At 40.0% G+C, this 19,111-nt stretch overlaps 2 protein-coding genes across 2 annotated transcripts; both read left to right on the top strand.

Annotated features, from left to right (window-relative positions):
- The first annotated feature begins 10,854 nt into the window (after nucleotides 1–10,854).
- On the top strand, nucleotides 10,855–14,214 carry LOC127969308 (NADPH oxidase organizer 1-like). Its single transcript, XM_052571171.1, has 7 exons — nucleotides 10,855–10,875; nucleotides 11,148–11,217; nucleotides 11,468–11,651; nucleotides 11,843–12,051; nucleotides 12,145–12,264; nucleotides 12,351–12,468; nucleotides 13,404–14,214. The coding sequence occupies exons 1-7, from the start codon at nucleotides 10,855–10,857 to the stop codon at nucleotides 13,969–13,971; spliced, it is 1,290 nt and encodes a 429-aa protein (XP_052427131.1). The 3' UTR covers nucleotides 13,972–14,214.
- Nucleotides 14,215–16,237: 2,023 nt separating this feature from the next.
- rnf151 (ring finger protein 151) lies at nucleotides 16,238–19,110 on the top strand. The gene is made up of 4 exons (XM_052571170.1): nucleotides 16,238–16,255; nucleotides 17,442–17,587; nucleotides 18,171–18,267; nucleotides 18,370–19,110. Exons 1-4 carry the CDS (start codon nucleotides 16,238–16,240, stop codon nucleotides 18,868–18,870), a joined length of 762 nt encoding a protein of 253 aa, XP_052427130.1. The 3' UTR covers nucleotides 18,871–19,110.
- Nucleotide 19,111: the final 1 nt, after the last annotated feature.

Below are 19,111 nucleotides of genomic sequence, written 5' to 3'. Positions count from 1 at the left end.
GTTAAAATTATATTAGATACACCAGTGTCGCTGATTGGCTGGAAGTTCAGTTGGCTGAAGTGACGTCTTGGGGAGCCTGTGCTTGGGCGTTGGCTGAAGCTGGAGTTGTGTGGCTGGTTGGAGTTCAAACGCGCAGACGAGGTCGACGTTACAAAACTTAACTCAGAACACAAAACTCTCAAACGGAAAAGAAAAGAAATAAAGTTTGACGAGACTAGGTTGTGTTCCTTCTCATTGTGGCATAGTAGCAGCAGGCAGGCACGCTGGAACCGCGCTCAAAGAACAATGATGACTAACCGCATGGCTAGATGCTACAAGCTAAAGCTAGGTAGCAAAGCTACAAGCTAAAAGCTAAGAGCAGGCATGACTAATAGCATGACTGATAGCACGAGCAAGGCTGGAACTAAAAGCAGACTAAAAGCGAAATTACATCGTGTCCAAAGTATTTAAACTTCCTTGTTGGCCACCCCTCAAATGTTGCCTTGACCAATCAGATATGGTCTTGGGTCTGGGGTCATAAATCATTTGTTTATCTTACCAAGCATGTGGTTCCTGCCTCGCAGGATCTAATTTTGGACATTTTGGATTCCTATAACACAATTATGATATATTTTACAAATAAATGATTGTCAGGACAATATCAAGCAAGAAAATTTGATTATATCAATACTAGTCATGACTATGTATCCTATAGTTATCAAAAGACATACACAATAAGTGATTATACATGATAGTCAAATGTGTGGGTTACACATAAATGAATATGGAGTTAAGCAATGGAACGATTCATTTATAAGTCTTTTTGAGTTCATTCTGGTCCATATATAATGTACAACAAGCAGTTTCTTTGCCATTCTCTGGCAAAGGGACTTTTCTTTGAAGACAAAGATTTAAAGCCCTTCCCCCTTAGGAATTTCAGTCTGGTTCTGCCTGATGGGGGAAGTCAGTGCAAGTATTTAACATGATCTCCTGGGTTTACATGTGATGTCCAGCGTTGCATTTCAATCACGAACAATAAATTTGACAATCTCTTCTTCGAATTAAAATTGTTAATAATTGTTCTATTGGTGTTAATGTTGAAAGCTGTTGTGTGAACAAGTTGGTTGGTTGGTTATCTTGCTTGGTTCTTGTGGCACTAGAACTGATTTATGACTTCCTGAGGAGTTCAGCTCTCGTTTCAATGCACACAGCTCTGATAGACTCTTTGATTTGTCTGGTTTGACTCATTTCTGCTACAGTATACACGCTTCCGGATTTATCGCTGCTGATTAAAGAGTGTCAGTGAATGAATGTCACAGTTTTGCATTGTGCTTTAAAACGGTAGGCATAGCCTAGATTTATGCTTTCAGGTTGAAAATAAGACTTCTATATTACAGTTTGTGATCTGAAATGGTAATTGTGCATTAACAGCTGTCAACCATGTCGGTACGCAAATGTGCTGTCAGAACATATTTATATTAAGCATTTTATTTTAAATCTAGATAAAAAAAACTGTCTCTTTGACCTGGCTTACACATAACACACTAATAGGCTTCTAATATCAAATCTGTTAAAGGATTTTTAGGCTGCATTAATTAGGTAAACTGGAACCGGGAACACTTCCCATAACCCCCGATGTAATTGCTACATCATTAGAAGAATGGCATCTGCGCTAATATTAGTCTGTTTCTCTCTTATTCCGAGGTCACCGTAGCCACCAGATCCAGTCTGTATCCAAGTCAAAGGGTGACTGCAGCCACCCTGATCCAGGATGTATCCAGACTAGATGGTGGATCAACACCTAGAAAGAACCTCTTCAGCTGTGAAAGACAGTGGAGACCAGGACAACTAGAGCCCCAGATACAGATCCCCTGTAAAAACCTTGTCTCAGACGACCACCGGGACAAGATCACAGGAACCAGATGATTCTTCTGCCAATCTGACTTTACTGCAACCTGGAATTGAACTGGTTTCGTCTGGTCAGAGGAGAACTGGCCCCCCAACTGAGCCTGGTTTCTCCCAAAGTTTTTTCTTCATTCTGTCACTGATGGAGTTTTGGTTCCTTGCCGCTGTCGCCTCTGACTTGCTTAGTTGGGGTCACTTCATTTACAGCGATATCGTTGACTTGATTGCAAATGATTGCACAGATACTATTTAAACTGAACTGATGACTTCACTGAATTCAATGAAGAACTGCCATTAACTGTTATTTTCCATTATTGACACACTGTTTTCCTAATTAATGTTGTTCAGTTGCTTTGACGCCATCCTTTTTGTTTAAAGGGCAATATATATAAAGGTGACTTGACTTGTATCATATAATAATAGCTGTTAATACTGTTTACTGTCCATTGCAATACTGTAAATTATGTTCATAGTTCTGCCTATAGTGTACATACACTTTTACATAGCCCATCTGTATAGTATGTTCATAGTACACCTATCTGTATATCGTGCTTATAGTATTTAATATCTGTAAATTATGTCCATAATACTTACCTGTATAGTTATTGTACATATTATAGACCTTTATTCTGTACTTACTGCTTATTGCACTTCTGGTTAGATGCTAACTGAATTTTGTTGCCTTGTACCTACATGTGCAGTGACAATAAAGTTGAATCTAATCTAATCTAATCTAATAGTTTTCTGATTAAATATGGTCTGAATGAATACGTCTTTAATTGATTTTTCCATACATTTCTGCCATATGCACATAAACTGACAGTCACCACTGATAAGCTGCAACTAAATATTGTAGAAACTTAATTTTCTGTAAAGTTGCTTTGCAATGATGTGTATCGTTAAAAGCGCTATACAAATAAACTTAAATTGAACTGAATTACTAATCATGCTAATGACATGTTAGTAACTTGCTAGTCATGGTAGCAACATGCTAGTCACCTGCTAATCATACTAACAACATGCCAGTCACTTGCTAGTCATGCTTGTGACATGCTAGTTACTTGCTAATCATGGTGGAAACATGCTAGCGACATGTTATTAACTTGCTAATAATGCTAATGACATGCTAGTCACTTGCTATTCATGTTAGCAACATGTTAGAAACATTCTAATGACATGCTAGTAAATTGTTAATAATGCTAGCAATATGCTAGTCACTTGCTAATCATGTTAGTGACATACTAGTAATATGTTAAGCATGCTAGCAACATTTAAAAAAAGCTAATGACATGCTAGCAACATGCTAGTCACTTGCTAATCATGCAAACAACATGCTAGCGACATGCTATTCACTTGCTTATCATGCTAGCAACATGCAAGTCATTTGTTAGTCATGGTAACAACATGATAATGACATGCTAGTCACTTGCTAATCATGCTATTAACATGCTAGTAACTTGCTAATTATTCTAGCATGCTGGAAACATGCTAGTAACTTGGTAATTATGCTATCAACACACTAGTTACTTGCTAATCATGCTAGCAACATGCTAGTTCACTATTTCTTATCTATCTATCTGTCTATTTATCTATTTACTTTTCTGATAGATTATATTGCCTTCAAAACTTTAAAACTTCAAATTAGTTAAAATCCCTCAAACCCTCAAACTTTAAGCTTTTAAAATTACTTCAAACCTTCTGGCTAGGCTTTTTCAAGCCAACTTTAAGTTTGCCTACAAAATTGTTATCTAGTTTAATATAAAATGCTTCATCATCCAACTTCTTTGGAAAGCTCAAACACTGTAATGCTTGGTGCCAAGAACACGTTTCCTACTATTAACAAAATGTCTGTGTTCTCTTTCAGAATCCATTTATTAAAAGCCTAAAAACAACAAAACAAAGAAACAACACTTTAATTGAAATTGCCATCTTGAATCTACTTGGTCATTAGTTTATGTCCTTTGTCTTGAAGATGTTAATGTCATGATTCTGCCCTCGTGTCCTTGATTTTTCCTAGTCTTGAGGCAGGATCATGACAGACCCGTGTTTTGTGTACAAGCGCATGGCCTTGTCTTTGGGCCATGTGCTTGTGTTGTCTCGTTCCCTTGCCCCGCCCCCCTTGTTATCCTAGTCGTGTCGTGATTGTCCTATCTGTAACACCTGTCGTGTCTTAATTGTTCCCCCTATTTAGATCTCCTAGTGTGCTCTGTCTGGCGTCGGTTCATTGTCATTGTGATTGTACCTGTGATTGTACCTCAACTGTGTTTCTCAGATGTGTTCCACACTTGTGATTGTTCCTCTGAAGTCCCTGTATAACCGTGAGTGTTAGTTGTAGTCAGTGTTCTCCTGTTTTGAGTCTTTGTTTATCTTGTCGAGTCAGTCTTATTTAGTATTGCTGTATTTGCCCTAGTCCTGTTTTCCCCCTCGTGGGTTTTGTTTTCCCCTTTTTGTATTAATAAACTCTTTGTTTTGTGATTCCCTGTCTGCACTTGAGTTCCTCCCCTACCAAATACCTGACAGAATGAACCGACCACCAAGGAACTCAGCAGACAGGAGGCAATGCTGGATGGCATCAGCCAGCCAGCGAGATTGTTTTGAGGGCTCTCGCCTTGTGGTGTTCCGGGGGACCAGGGGAGGTCGTTCCGGAGTGAGCGGGCGAGAGGAGGAGCCCCAGAGGTCCCCACCTACCCAGCTGCCGGCGATCCCGGAGGGTCGTGTCCTGGCCGTGGCAACCCTGGGGGGTCAGGCAAGCCCCTCCCAGAGTCCTGAGGTACCCTCCTCAGCCAGCAGTCTCCCCATGAAACGAGGGAGACGGTTTTCATGGGAGTCGGCTTCAGAGTCTTCGGCGTCCGAGTCTGCCCTGTCCGAGACCAAACTCCCCCAACCCGCCTCTGACCCAGCTGTAGCCTCTGCACCGCGCCCGAGGAGGAAGAGGAAGAAGAAGGGGCCTGCCGGTCCTGTGACCCTGTCTCCTCCCGAGTCAGCAGCGTTGAGCGTGCCTGAGCCAGCAGCGGAGAGAGCTGGCGTGCCCGTGCCAGCAGCGGAGAGAGCTGGCGTGCCCGTGCCAGCAGCGGTGAGCGCTGGCGTGCCCGTGCCAGCAGCGGAGAGAGCTGGCGTGCCCGTGCCAGCAGCGGTGAGCGCTGGCGTGCCCGTGCCAGCAGCGGAGAGAGCTGGCGTGCCCGAGCCAGCAGCGGTGAGCGTGCCCGAGCCAGCAGCGGTGGGCGTGCCCGAGCCAGCAGCGGTGAGCGTGCCCGAGCCAGCAACAGTGAGCGTGCCCGAGCCGGCAAAGAAGAGAGCTGCAGTCGTGAGAGCGGAGGAGAGAGCCGCGGCTTGACTCTGCAGCAAAGACTCTTGTACAGTCGGTCTCATCCCATAAGGAGCTGCCTATTATCCTAGCTGCTAAGGCTTTTTCTGATTATTTGTCCCGTCTTGTCCAAATTTTAGAAGTCCCCGTCAGTCCTGTTTTGTCCCCTGACCCTGTCCCCAGAAGTCCTAAGTGTCCAGCCGTTGTCTCCCCGTGTCCTGTTGATGTGGCCCCGTGTCCTGTTGATGTGGCCCCGTGTCCTGTTGATGTGGCCCCGTGTCCCGTTGATGTGGCCCCGTGTCCCGTTGATGTGCCCCCGTGTCCAGTAGATGTTGTATCCCCGTGTCCTGTCGTCTCCCCGTGCCCTGTCGTCTCCCCGTGCCCAGTAGATGTTGTCTCCCCGTGCCCTGTAGATGTAGTCGCCCCTCGTCCTGTAGATGTAGTCGCCCCTCGTCCTGTTGATGTTGCCCCGCGTCCCGTAAGTGTTGCCCCGCGTCCTGTGTCTGCTCCTGTCAGTTATCCCGAGAACCCTCCCCGCCCCTCACCACCCAGACCTGCCCGTACCCCCCGTCGTCAGCCTTCGTCCTGTCCTTCTAAGATCCCTACCCCTCCCACCCACCCTGGTCTGTCCCCCATGAACTTTGTGGTCCCGCCCCCTCCCCTTCCCTGTTTGTTTTTTTTGATTTGTCACCCCAACCCTGCCGTTGTGTACTCATGTTTGCCTTTGTTGTTATTTGTCATGTCCTGTTGGTTTGTGTCTGTGTCCCAGTCTGTCATGTCAGTCATGTCCCGTGTTTGATGTTCCCTTGAGGAGCGTCTGGAAGCCGCTCCTTAAGGGAGGGGTTCTGTCATGATTCTGCCCTCGTGTCCTTGATTTTTCCTAGTCTTGAGGCAGGATCATGACAGACCCGTGTTTTGTGTACAAGCGCATGGCCTTGTCTTTGGGCCATGTGCTTGTGTTGTCTCGTTCCCTTGCCCCGCCCCCCTTGTTATCCTAGTCGTGTCGTGATTGTCCTATCTGTAACACCTGTCGTGTCTTAATTGTTCCCCCTATTTAGATCTCCTAGTGTGCTCTGTCTGGCGTCGGTTCATTGTCATTGTGATTGTACCTGTGATTGTACCTCAACTGTGTTTCTCAGATGTGTTCCACACTTGTGATTGTTCCTCTGAAGTCCCTGTATAACCGTGAGTGTTAGTTGTAGTCAGTGTTCTCCTGTTTTGAGTCTTTGTTTATCTTGTCGAGTCAGTCTTATTTAGTATTGCTGTATTTGCCCTAGTCCTGTTTTCCCCCTCGTGGGTTTTGTTTTCCCCTTTTTGTATTAATAAACTCTTTGTTTTGTGATTCCCTGTCTGCACTTGAGTTCCTCCCCTACCAAATACCTGACAGTTAAGGCTAAATAAATGTTTACTTGTCAGCATGATTGATTGTTCAGGATATTCTTTTTTGTCCAATATTTAAATGTAAGAGAAAGAACTAGAAAGGAGAAAAAGGAGCAAAACCCTGATATTACAAATTCCTCATACACAACCCATAAATGACCTATCAGTGTCAGCTACACAATTAAAAATGTGAAGTTTAACCAGAGTAAGGTGTTGGGGGGTGCTTGACAGGTGTCAAACACTAGAAAGGGGTCCATGCTGCAAAAAGTTTGGGAACAACTGGTCTAGCTGTAAAATGTCTGGGTGATTGCTTGAATATGTTTTCGTCTATGTGCACACCATGTGCAGTATTGCATATTTACAAACAGTCTTCTGTCTTATGTTTACCATTAGGGTGGGTTTTTGAAAAACAGGCCGTAAACGCAGTCATTTCTTGGGCATAACAAAAGTCCTTCCTGTAACAAGAAATATAATTGACTCTTTTTCCTTGTTTGGGTGCCATAAAGTTTACTTCTCCAGTTACTCACCACTCTGAGAAGCACTTCTTTTATCTCTAATGACAGCAGTCATAAATATACAACTATATAATAATAAGCTTTCGTGGAATAAATTTATTTGTTTGCACGTGCTTTAAAAAAAACAGTTGCACATAACATGGGATTATAGCTGTAGTCATTAATTTACTCTCAAAACTGTTGTTTTACTGTTTGATTCATTCAAAGGTGTAGAGATTTTCCAGTTTATTTAAAGGCCGTTCTCAGTGTTTTATATGAGTCATGGACTTTCATGTGATGTTTAAAAAAGGTCATGCCAAGAGCCAAAATAAAAACAATGTAATCTTAACTCCTATTGCCAGAATAGTTTACCCCTGTTACTGTCAAGTATCTACTTTTGTGCACCACAGTTTGGTGCACAGGTGTTTTATGCATGACTGTTACTTATAAATTTTAACATAGCTAAAATGCTGCATTAAGAAACCAGGACATAACCATTTTATAAACATCATTGTAGTGGTATTTTATTTAATCCAATTTAGTTAAGGCCCAGTCACACAAGAACAACAACTATAACAATAATCTACTCTCATTTATTGAGAATGATTAATTTCACGTCGGTGTGATTGTGACCCAGTGTCGGTGGTATCGTCCCAGTTTTAATACCCAGACTCGGGCCAGTACTGGCTGAGTGTTTCATTTCTCTTCATTGTGATTTTTGGCCCAATGAGGTTGTTTCAGTCCAGTTTCAGTATCAAGATTTTGGCCAGTACTGGCTAATTTCTCTTCAGTGTGATTAGGGTGGGTTTTTGAAAAACAGGCCGTAAACGCAGACTAATTTCTTGGACATGACAAAAGTCCTTCTTGTAACAAGAAATATAATGTACTCTTTTTCCTTGTTTGGGTGCCATAAAGTTTACTTCTCCAGTTAGTCACCACACTGAGAAGCACTTCTTTTTATCTTTAATGACAGCAGTCATAAATATACATCTGAATAATAATACACTTTTGTGGAATCAATTTATTTGTTTGAACTTGCTTTAAAAAAAGAGTTGCATACAACAGAACCCAGACTTGGGCGAGTACTAGCAAAGTGTTTAATTTCTCATTGGTGTGATTGTGGCCCAATGTTGGTGGTGTCAGCCCAGTTTCAGTACCCAGACTCAGGCCAGTACTGGCCAAGTATTTCATTTATTGTCGGTGTGATTGTGGCCCAATGCTGGTGGTTTTGGCCCAGTTTCAGTACGCAGACTCGGGCCAGTACTGGCCAAGTAATTAATTTATTGTCGTGTGATTGTGGCCCAATGCTGGTGGTGTTGGCCCAGTTTCAGAACCCAGACTCGGGCCAGTACTGGCCAAGTAATTCATTTATTGTCGGTGATTGTGGCCCAGTGCTGGTGGCGTTGGCCCAGTTTTAGTACCCAGACTCGGGCCAGTACAGACTAAGTGTTACAATTCCCATCGGTGTGATTGTGGCCCAATGCCAGTGGTGTCAACTCAGTTTTAGTACCCAGACTTAGGCCAGTACAGACTAAGTGTTACAGTTCTGGTCTTTGTGATTGAGGCCAAATGTTTTGGCAGCCGGATTAAGGCCAGTGTATTTTGGTCTATACTGAGGCATCATTCATCCTATGTCCATTCCGAGTCTGGCAACCGCAACCGCAGCCAGGCCAAATTATTTTTTCTGGCCTGCCAGATCTAGGCCATTATCGGGCCAAACCATTTTGGCTACCCGTGGAGGGTCAGTACATTTTCAGTAAATACAATTTTCATTTTTTAAGTGAATTATTTCTTTAAAAGATAGAAATGTTTAATTTCTAGCCATTATTAATGCCTTAGTTGCAGGACTATTTAAATACTCTGGGGTCTCATTTAATTTATAAACGTTACATACACACAAAATAGGCATAGAAATTGCATACGCAATTATTTCCACACATATCGGGATTTATCAAAAATAACCTTGGCGTAAATATGTACAGACATTCTGGACTTTGCGTACGCACTATTTATCATGGAGTGAGAAAATTAATGAAGTAAACAATGATTTTAAACTCTGTTTTCATGTCTTTTGAGAAATGTTTTTTTGAGAAAGTAAAAATGCACTGTTTCCTGTGAGCATTAGGGTTAGGTGTAGGGTTGGGAAAGGGCGATGGAATATACAGTTTGTACAGTATTAAAACCATTACACCTAGGGGATGTCCCCACTTTTCACAAAAACAAACATGTGTGTGTGTGTATAAATAAACTTTTTCTGGTATTTGAAGGTTGCAGGTTTCTAGCAAAGAAGAAAAGCAATATTCCAAAAAATACTTTGACCATTTTTTATAAGGGACTTTCTTTGGGGTATTTTCCAAGATTGTCATTCTGTTCATTATTGCAGCTGGCTCAGATCAAGTCTTTGGGCACATATTTTCTTCTGGACTGTCCCAGGTGAGTGGGCGGTGCACAGGGCCAGTGTAGGACTCTTTTTCAGCCATGGAGTTTCATGCCTTAGAACAGTCCACTTTAGTTAACTATTTACTATAGGTGGAAGGGAATTGCCGTTTGTCCCGCGTGCTGTAAAGCGGAAGCAGGCAGCAGAGAAGTGTGCTTGCAAATACTGGACAAACTGTGTTCCATAGGCTATAGCTTTCATACAGAATGACTGGCAACCCTGCAAGTGGTGCTCCAAGAAAATAATAAATAAACAGAGTGGGTTTGTTGTGAGTGGATGCCTAGGACAGAATATCTCAACCCCAGTGGCATGACAACACTGGCCCTCACGGCCAAAAAACAGACCGGCCCACCAGGAATTCTCCCGTACCTCCCGATTAGCCAATCCGTGCCTGGTGTGCAAAAAGCACGTGTTTTGGGCCTTTACCCAAAACGTGCGTCTGGGGTTCTTTCCCAGGTGATGATGTTGGCATGCTTGAGGCATGACAAATCGTCAGTGTTGATGACCTTGAGCTGATTCTGCAGAGGAGTTTTGGCGGTTCTTCACAGGCCGCTGTGACGCCAGCAGCTTCAGATCAATGTTCTAGCTGTCTGCCCTCTCATCACCCTCAGTTTGAAGACACACCTGTGAGCCTCACTTAGCCTGTCCACCAGCACAAAACCACCAGGTCATCATGGAAAAATTACTAAAGGATGACAGCCGTGAATGGACTGCTCACGTTGGATATTTTGATGAAAAAGTCATTATCCCTTACGGGAAAAGTCCCAGTTTAAACTCTTGGAGCTCGCCCTGGCATTGAAAAATGTCAAAAGCCATCCAGATAAATAGACAGATACTGTAGTTAGACAGATAGATACTTATATAATATATAAATAATTAATATTGCCAGGTAGTAGCTAATGACTGTATAGACAGACAGACAGACAGACAGACAGATAGACAGAGATAGATAGATAGATAGATATTATTGTTTGCATCTTAAACTATCTACTATATACCATGTTTTGAAGACAACATTTATGTTTTATCAGCGACAAAAATTGTCATAACTTATCTCACCTTGGTTTGAAGTTTCATTCCTGATAAATATTATAAGTTGGTATTGTGTAATAACTTCTCCCGGCGCTCAATTCGCACGTGGGCGCGGCTGTTTTACCGGGTATTCGCTCAACTTTCTGTAAAGGTTCACGTGAGATAAACAACACGCCCAGGTCTGACTGGCTATAAATGAGGATGAGGATGCTAGTGATGCTGAAAGAGAACCAGGAAGAATAGAGTTCATAACGTAATCTCCTGAAACCGCTTCAGCTATGAGTGACCCGCGCTTTCCTGTCGACGTCCGAATCATCGGAGTAATGAAGAAAGACAAGGACAAAGTATGATTATGTTGTATATTCGAATGATAACTTTAAGTATTGCTAAAATAATTTGTTAATTATTATTATAATTATTTAAAAAAAAATTTTTTGCTTGTTTGTTACAGAAGTTCATGACTTCAGTGCTATGGTCAGATCAGACTGAGTTGATAGTGTACAGATCCTTTTGGGACTTCAAAACGCTCCACGTAGGTTTTACAGTCATTTATATAGCACAAATGGTTTTATAAGTGTAAAAATCCCCAGCTAACCTGATTTTCTTGCTTTAACAGAGGCAACTGAAAAAGAAGTTTCCTGTGGAGAACCACAACAAAGAAGATAGAGTGCTTCCCAGATTTGGAGGTATGATTGGCAGTTTTTAGGCATTTTTGTCGCATTTAAATCACTCAAGATCAAAAATAGGCATATAATATAAGCATATAATAGCATGCATAAAGTAGCATAACTGCATTTACATACTTTGTGGTGATAAAAGTATATTGCAAATGCTTTCAAATAATCATTAATGATTATTATTATTAGGCCTATATAATGCATTATTGTAATACATTTAATATCAAATATGTTCAAATATAATTTCTATTGTTTGCAGCACAGTTCATGGTGACTTCATTTCAGCTGAAAGGTCGGCATAAGTCAGTGTCTCGTCTAAGGTATCTGGAGAAATACTGTTCTACCCTGTTGCAGTGTGACACAACTGTGTCACATTCCACAGAAGTTATTCAATTCTTCTTGCCAACTGAACAGGAGCTTCAGCCAGAATTTACCCAGAACAGGTATGTAGATAATTTCCCTGCAGCAAATAAACAGACAGCTTCAGCTTGCCAAGCACATAGTATGTACAGTAGTTCAGTTCATATTTCTGACTTGATATGTTTATGGTTGCCAGAATTTATTGCTAATGTGAACCAGCTGGAAAGTGTTTGTGCAGTAAATGTCTGTTAAAGCTGCTCTCCTCTCCCTGCAGTGTGATGATTCTGCAATCAGACAACATCAATGCTGTCAGAGGAGGACCTGACTCGGCAAATAAACATCTGAGCAACGGCAACGTGACCCAGCCTTTTGTATCCAAGACATATCGATGTGTGGCTCCATACGAGACCAGAGATACAAAGAACAGGCCATTTAAAGTAGCTGTGGATGAAAGACTGGAAGTGCTGATCAGAGACAAAGCAGGTATGTATCTTCTATAAACAAGTGAAACAAAAGTAAATAGTAAAGTTATGTTTAGTCAATTCATGTTTTTGTGTGGGTGTTTGTTCTGAACAGGTTGGTGGCTTGTTGAGAATGAGGATAAATATCTAGCTTGGTTTCCTGCTCCCTACTTGGAATTATGTGATGAGGAAGAGGAAGAGAAAGAGGAAGAGTTTGAAACAGCAGCCTTTGAAAGTAAGACACGGTTGTTACATAAACATTCTGTTGCAATGAATCTCCAAAGATAACCTTGCTAATCAAACGTTTTCTTGCTCCGCTAGGCTCTCTGTACTGCGCTATAAGAAGTTACACCTCAAAAAAAAAGGATGAGCTCTCTCTCAGCATTGGCGCTGTTGTGGAGGTGTTACAGAGGACTGATAATGGCTGGTGGCTTGTTAGGTAATTAAAGTTGTTAACTCAAATTGCATTCAAAGTATTATAGGAAGATATATAGCTGGAATAAGTAAAATAACCCCCTTCAAAAGTTTGGTTCTTGTGTGTGGTTACCTGTATGATCTACGATTGTCTTTGTTTTTGTGATGGTTGTTCATGAGCCTGTTATTTGACAGTTAAACTGTCAGTTAAACTGAGCCCTGTTCTTCAGAAAAATCCTCAATGTCCTGCAGATTCTTCAGTTTTCCAGCATCTTTTGCATATCTGAACCCTTTCGAGCACTGAATTTATGTTTTTGATTTCCATCTTTTCACACTGAGGACAATTTTTCTGAAGAACAGGGCTCAGTTCAACTGTTCAGAACAAACAACAGACTCATGAACAAACACAAAACAAAAACACAATTGTAGATCACACACAGTATTAAGAACCATGAACCATGGTGTTATTTTAATAATTTCAGCAATTTTTTTTGTCTTGTGGACTACATATAAACATCTTTTATGTAAAATATCTTACTCGGGACAATATCAAATAAAAAATAACGTGCATTTTGTATGATCTCTCTTATTTTGTTAAATACATTAACATTTTTATGAATTGCAAGGGGTTCCCATACTGTCTCATGAAAGTGTTAGTATATATATACATATATATATATAATTCAGATTTCGAATTTATACTTTAAATTAAGTTAAATAATTGAAATATTATATTTTAAATAATAATTATATTTTTTATTTTATTTTTAAATAAATATTAAGTAATTACTGTCTTTTTGGTCAATTTTATACTGCCTTGTCAGCATATTTCTTATGAAAAGTAGTGTATTTTTACATATATATGAGGGGGGGGGGGGGGGTAATGATAACTATTACATGTACATGGAGTTTTCCCCATACAAAATATACTGTTACCAAAATCTTTTATTGCTTCTACAGATATAACAGAAAGGCAGGCTATGTGCCCTCCATGTACCTGAAGCTCTACAGCAGCCCCAGCTTTGGCCTTCAGTCACTTCAGAGGAAACTTCACAGCTCCACTATCAACCTGTCCTCCAGCAACACTTTCAAACTGGAGCCTCAGGTCGACTCACGAAACAGAATGAATAATTTCCTTAAATCAAACTCTCTGGAAATGCTGTCAGAGCCGGTACATCATGAGGAAGCAGGCAGCTTTAGCGATGATGGAACCGACTTCAGCTTTAGTTCCTCAGACACAACCTCCATGAGCCCAAGCATGTCCAGCTCAGAGGGGGAAGAGGGCCTGAGACAGGAGCATAGAGAGAGAGACAGCAATGACAGTGATATGTCCAGCGGTCAGTCCAGCCCCACCAGCTCAGACACTGATCACCCAATGAAAGGAGTCGAAGCTCCCAGGGTTCCACCCAGACCACAAACTCAGGAGATCCTACGTCGCTGCACGACTTACACCCGAAAAGCTGCTCTGGCGACTTCTGCACGCCTGGCACCTGAAAGAGAAGTCATTGCAAATGAAGGGAGAGCATGAAAAGGGTGCATTTGACAAGAGACTCTTTGCTTTTACCTTATTTTTGATCGCCTTTGAGTATAATACAACAATATTAATCTGGTTTCTTTTTCATTTCTTTGTAATCCTTGGTGTGGCTATGTAAATAGTATAAATATTGAATTAATCAAATATATTATACATAACCTGTTAAAAGTAGTTACTGTGTACATATTTAAAGTTTTTTAATCTTCTCACATTTTTATTTTTTCATTAACCTTGTATTCAGACTGTTAGCTTTCATCCTGGAGATAATGGTCTTCCATACTAGAAAGGAAAAGAAAATATTTGTACTTTGTATATATACCTGCACAAGTTTCAATAAATGTTTTAACTTCATTTTAATGCTTTTGATGTCATGACTTTTTTTCATGGGAACTGGTCATTTATAATATATACAGGCACATATTGGCACACACACATAAAGCATATTAGCACACGGTTATACATTTAAAATTAAATTAAAATTATGCATTTTGTTTTATCCAAAGCAAATTACAGTGGATTTCAGGCTATCAATTTTCACCTATCATGTGTTTCCAGGGAATAATCAACGCATCTCTTACCTCTGATTCATTTCCTCTGTCACTCAAAACTGCAGTTGTTACCCCTGTTCTCAAGAAACCCAACCTTGATCCCTCAGTTTTATCTAATTATCGTCCCATTTCAAATCTCCCCTTCATAGCTAAATTACTGGAAAGTACTGTTGCCTCCCAGCTTCAGTCTTTTCTAGTTCAAAATAATCTTTTTGATACTTTTCAATCTGGTTTTCGCCCTTTGCATAGTACTGAAACTGCACTAGTTAAGGTACTGAATGATCTGCTTCTCTCTGGTGATTCTGGTTCTCTGTCTATGCTTTTGCTGCTTGACCTCAGCTCTGCCTTCGATACCGTCTCCCATCAACTACTCATTTTGCGCCTTTCGGATGTGGGTATTTCTGGTGCTGCTCTTTCCTGGTTCTTCTCTTATCTCTCTGACAGACTGTTCTACATTTCACTTCAGAATTTTCGCTCACCCACTGTCCCCCTGAAGCAAGGTGTCCCTCAGGGATCCGTTCTTGGGCCATTATTATTTATAATCTATATAATACCTCTTGGTCAGATCCTCTGCCGTCATGGTTTTAATTATAATTTTTACGCTGACGACATTCAATTATATACTACCTGTACATCAACTTTTTCTTTCACAACTGACAAAATCTCTGCTTGTGTACATGAAATAAAAGATTGGCTTCATTCAAATTTTCTAAAACTTAACATGGACAAAACGAGATTTTTTTGAGATGAGATTAAATGAGATTATTTTCACTGGACCTTCATCACTCACTGATAAAATTCCTACCAACTTCACCTGTGAGATCGCTGGCTCTCTTATCAAACCATCTAGTACTGTTAAAAATCTTGGTGTAATTTTTGATTCCTCTCTTGATTCCACATATTTCCCCAATTCTGCATGATCTTCATTGGCTTCCTGTGGCTTACCGTATTAAATTCAAAATTCTCCTTCTCACTTTTAAGTCATACAATTTTCTGAATGTTATAGTTCTTAGTTTTTTTTTTTTTCTGTTGGTTGCTGCCCCATCTACCCAATTTCTCACTTACTGTACTTGCACTCTCAATTGCCTTCTGTTGTTCTGTCTGCTCTCTTTGTCAATTGCCTTTATTGTTGTTTGTTTATTGTAAAGTGTCCTTGAGCTCTGGAAAGGCGCTATATAAATAAAACTTATTATTATTATTATTATTATTATTATAAACTATTCCACTCAGTGTTACAATACATCTGGGGTTATCTTAAGTGTAATTACCATTATCATCATCAAAGAATTGAGTTTGTTTTTGTGAAAGTCCTTCTGTGTAATTATGTCGTTAAGATAAAAAAAAAGTGTATACACTTTATAAACTTTAAACATAAGGAGTGGCTGAGATTTATTTATAGGAAGCTGCATTTCCTTATATGAAAAAAAATCAGACATTCTCAGAAACAGTTTGTCACCCTCTAATCTGTATATTATTATTCCCTATTTACTTGTTCTATTTTTATTATTTTATTATCTGTGTGTTTGTCCTGTTACTGTCATTCTGTTGCACTCTGGAAGCGTCTCATGAAAACAAATTCTTCATATGTGTTTACATACCTGGCAATAAAGCTCATTCTGATTATTCTTGTTTGTTGATTATTTGTAGTCATTATAGAGTATTCTGCCCGTATTTTAGTATCCAAAGTCCTCACAAATTTCCCTTATGTCAACATGGCAAAGGATAATACAGTATTGAATGCGACAGATAAATAACTTTGCAATATCTACATTCACTCACTACATTGATTATTCCACTTCCAATTTTCCCCTGTCCTGGAAATTACAGTGGTTTTGATTGTACATCTAGATTACTTTTTCCGAATTCTATTATCCACATTAAATTCCAATAATCACATATATGCTATCTGTAAACACGCGAGTGCCAACAAATACAATGAACAACATTAAGACAATTGTGTACTATGTATTTTATCCATAAGAAGCACAACTTACCTACTGATCAATCTAACCCCATTCTCTCCTGTACATATGAATGGTGACCAGTACAAACTGGTGTTTTCTTTATTGTAAAAAAAACTTTTTAGCTTTTGCTTAGGTTTTTCAAACACCATAGCTCTTTAGTTCAACTGTTAAAGTGTGGTATACATTTAGTTAAAGTGTATGACACATTCAGTTAAAGTGTATGACACACATTTTTTCACACATAATGATTTATGATATATTCTGTTGTGCAGAGAATGCTGCTGTGTGTTCATTGGCTATTCAGTCCTGTGTGTTTAGAGAATAGGGCTTGTAGCCTCTAGAGCAGGCAGTCATTGAAGTTCACTGGTTCCCATAGCAATGCCTTTGTCTAATAAGTAAAACCTAGATGGTACCAAAACAGGGTCCCAGTGGTTAGTGTAAAAAAAGTTGTCAGGTGCTAACCACATTCGTGACTTGTGCTAGAATGGACAAGAAGAGAAAATGGGACATCTGTAATGCATTTCTGAATGATCCAGGGTCAAGTGATCTCCTTCGGGATGTTTTGACACATGCCTGTCTTTTTGCCTCTTCAAATTATTTAACATATACATCATCTGTATTAGCTGTGCCCTGCCTGGTATCAAGTCAAGATGGTGAGTTTTTCCTTTTTTTAATTACAAGTATAAAGTAAGATATTTGTGAAAAAACATATACAGTATATAGGCCTATTTATATTTTACAAGCTAGAACGTACAGTATAAAAAAATCTGAAAATATGCAACGTGAGTAATTTATTTAAAAAAATGATTAATTTTTTTTTTTAATAAAAAATGGTCTGTAATAGTTTGATCTAATTTTAGTAGTTATATCAGTAATAACACTAGTATCCATATGACATTAAAATACCAATTAAATTATTATATATTACTTTTTAATTTGATTTTGGGTTTAGACTGGAGGTTATGAAGTGGAGCAGTTTGTGGAGACCCCAGATGAAGATCTGATTTGTGTCATCTGTAGAGCAGTTCTACGCTGTCCTGTACGACTTAAATGCAACCATGTCTTCTGCAAGGAATGCATTTTACAGTGGATGAAAAGGTAACAACTTAATATTTGATAATAAAAGATAAAATACACTAAGGGGAAAAGAAGGGGGCGAAAATGAGGTAGGAAAGTAACATTTCTTGTCTAAGTTATAATTTTTGACTTAACTGGTATAACCGGTTTCATCTGAATTGGGTGCTTCTCTTGTATCTTATGTCTTTATCTTAATTTGATGTATGTTATACATCCTGATGGGAAACCTTTCATCTAAAAGAAGTCTCTTAAGCTCTCCAAGGCTTCATTGATTGGATCAAATATACTGTAAAACTAGTAATATTGTGAAATATGACATATATATATATATATATACTGTGATTTTCAGCAGCCATTACTCCAGTTTTAAATATATCACATGAGCTGATTTGGTATTCAAGAAAAATTCTTGAAAACACTTTTAGAAGAAACCGTGATTTTCCAGATTTTTTTGGTAAACAAACTGCATTCAATTGAAATATTATTTGTTGATTGCATTGTAAATGTTTGTACAGCCACTTTTGATCAATTTACTTAATCTTACGTCTATTTTGAAGTAACTCATTGGATGCTTGAGCAAATGTTAAAGTCAGTGTTGTTTCAGACAGGTGAAATGCCCATGTTGTAGGCAGTCTATCGATCAGAACCAAATGCTGGTTTTGTTTAAGCTGAGTAAATCCATTGGCCGTTTATCAATCAAGGTAGGCAACTTTTTTTTAAACTCAAGACTAAAATACAGTACAGTAGTTAAAGTTCTAGTACTTAAACTGTGAATTTGAAACAACTCCATACTTTGTTCTTAGTGTCGAAATGCACAGCAGGGCTGCAGGGCCACTTTCCCGCTTTCTAACGAGTACCTCCACATCTCCAGCTGTCCGTATGAGTGGCAGCTCTGTCCCCATGAGGGCTGTGGGCAGCAGGTGCTGAGGAAAGACGCGCAGGCGCATGATCAGAGCTGCTGCCACTGGCGACAGCCGTGTCCCATGGGCTGCGGGACGGTGCTTGTCCGTGAGAATCAGGCCCAACATAACTGCTACAGAGATCTGCAGCAGCGCTATGTAGCCGAGCGGCGGAAGCAAAGGGCCATCGCAGCCAACCTGCGCAGGAAGATGCAGCGTATGCAGAGCCGGATGGCACAAATAAGGAGGCAGATAAATCTGATGTGTGAGAGCCTGGAGGTTGGAGATCTGGAAGTTGAAGCAGGGGAGGGAACCAGTGTTTGGACTGATGCTAGTGATTCCAGTCCGAGCGGCAGCAGACACCGTCACACCGACAGCAGAAGTTCACGAGTCAGATTTATATAGAGATTCAAAGAGAGCATTCAAGTTAGTTTTTTATGTGAGCGCGTTTTATTAAATGTGTCTTTCCACTTTTATAGTCATCTTAGGGAATCGTTCACTCAAAAATGAAAGTTATTGGCATCTTTGTTTACTCACCTTCACGCTGTTCCAAACCTACAGCATATAATTACCTTCGTTTGGGACACATAAAAGAAACTATTTTGAAGAATGTTTGATCTGTCCATACAATAAAAGTCAAATGGGG

The sequence above is a fragment of the Carassius gibelio genome, chromosome B12 (genome assembly GCF_023724105.1).
Source record: "Carassius gibelio isolate Cgi1373 ecotype wild population from Czech Republic chromosome B12, carGib1.2-hapl.c, whole genome shotgun sequence".
In the NCBI taxonomy this organism is placed as follows: domain Eukaryota; kingdom Metazoa; phylum Chordata; class Actinopteri; order Cypriniformes; family Cyprinidae; genus Carassius; species Carassius gibelio.
This window is presented reverse-complemented; position numbering and strand designations above follow the sequence as displayed.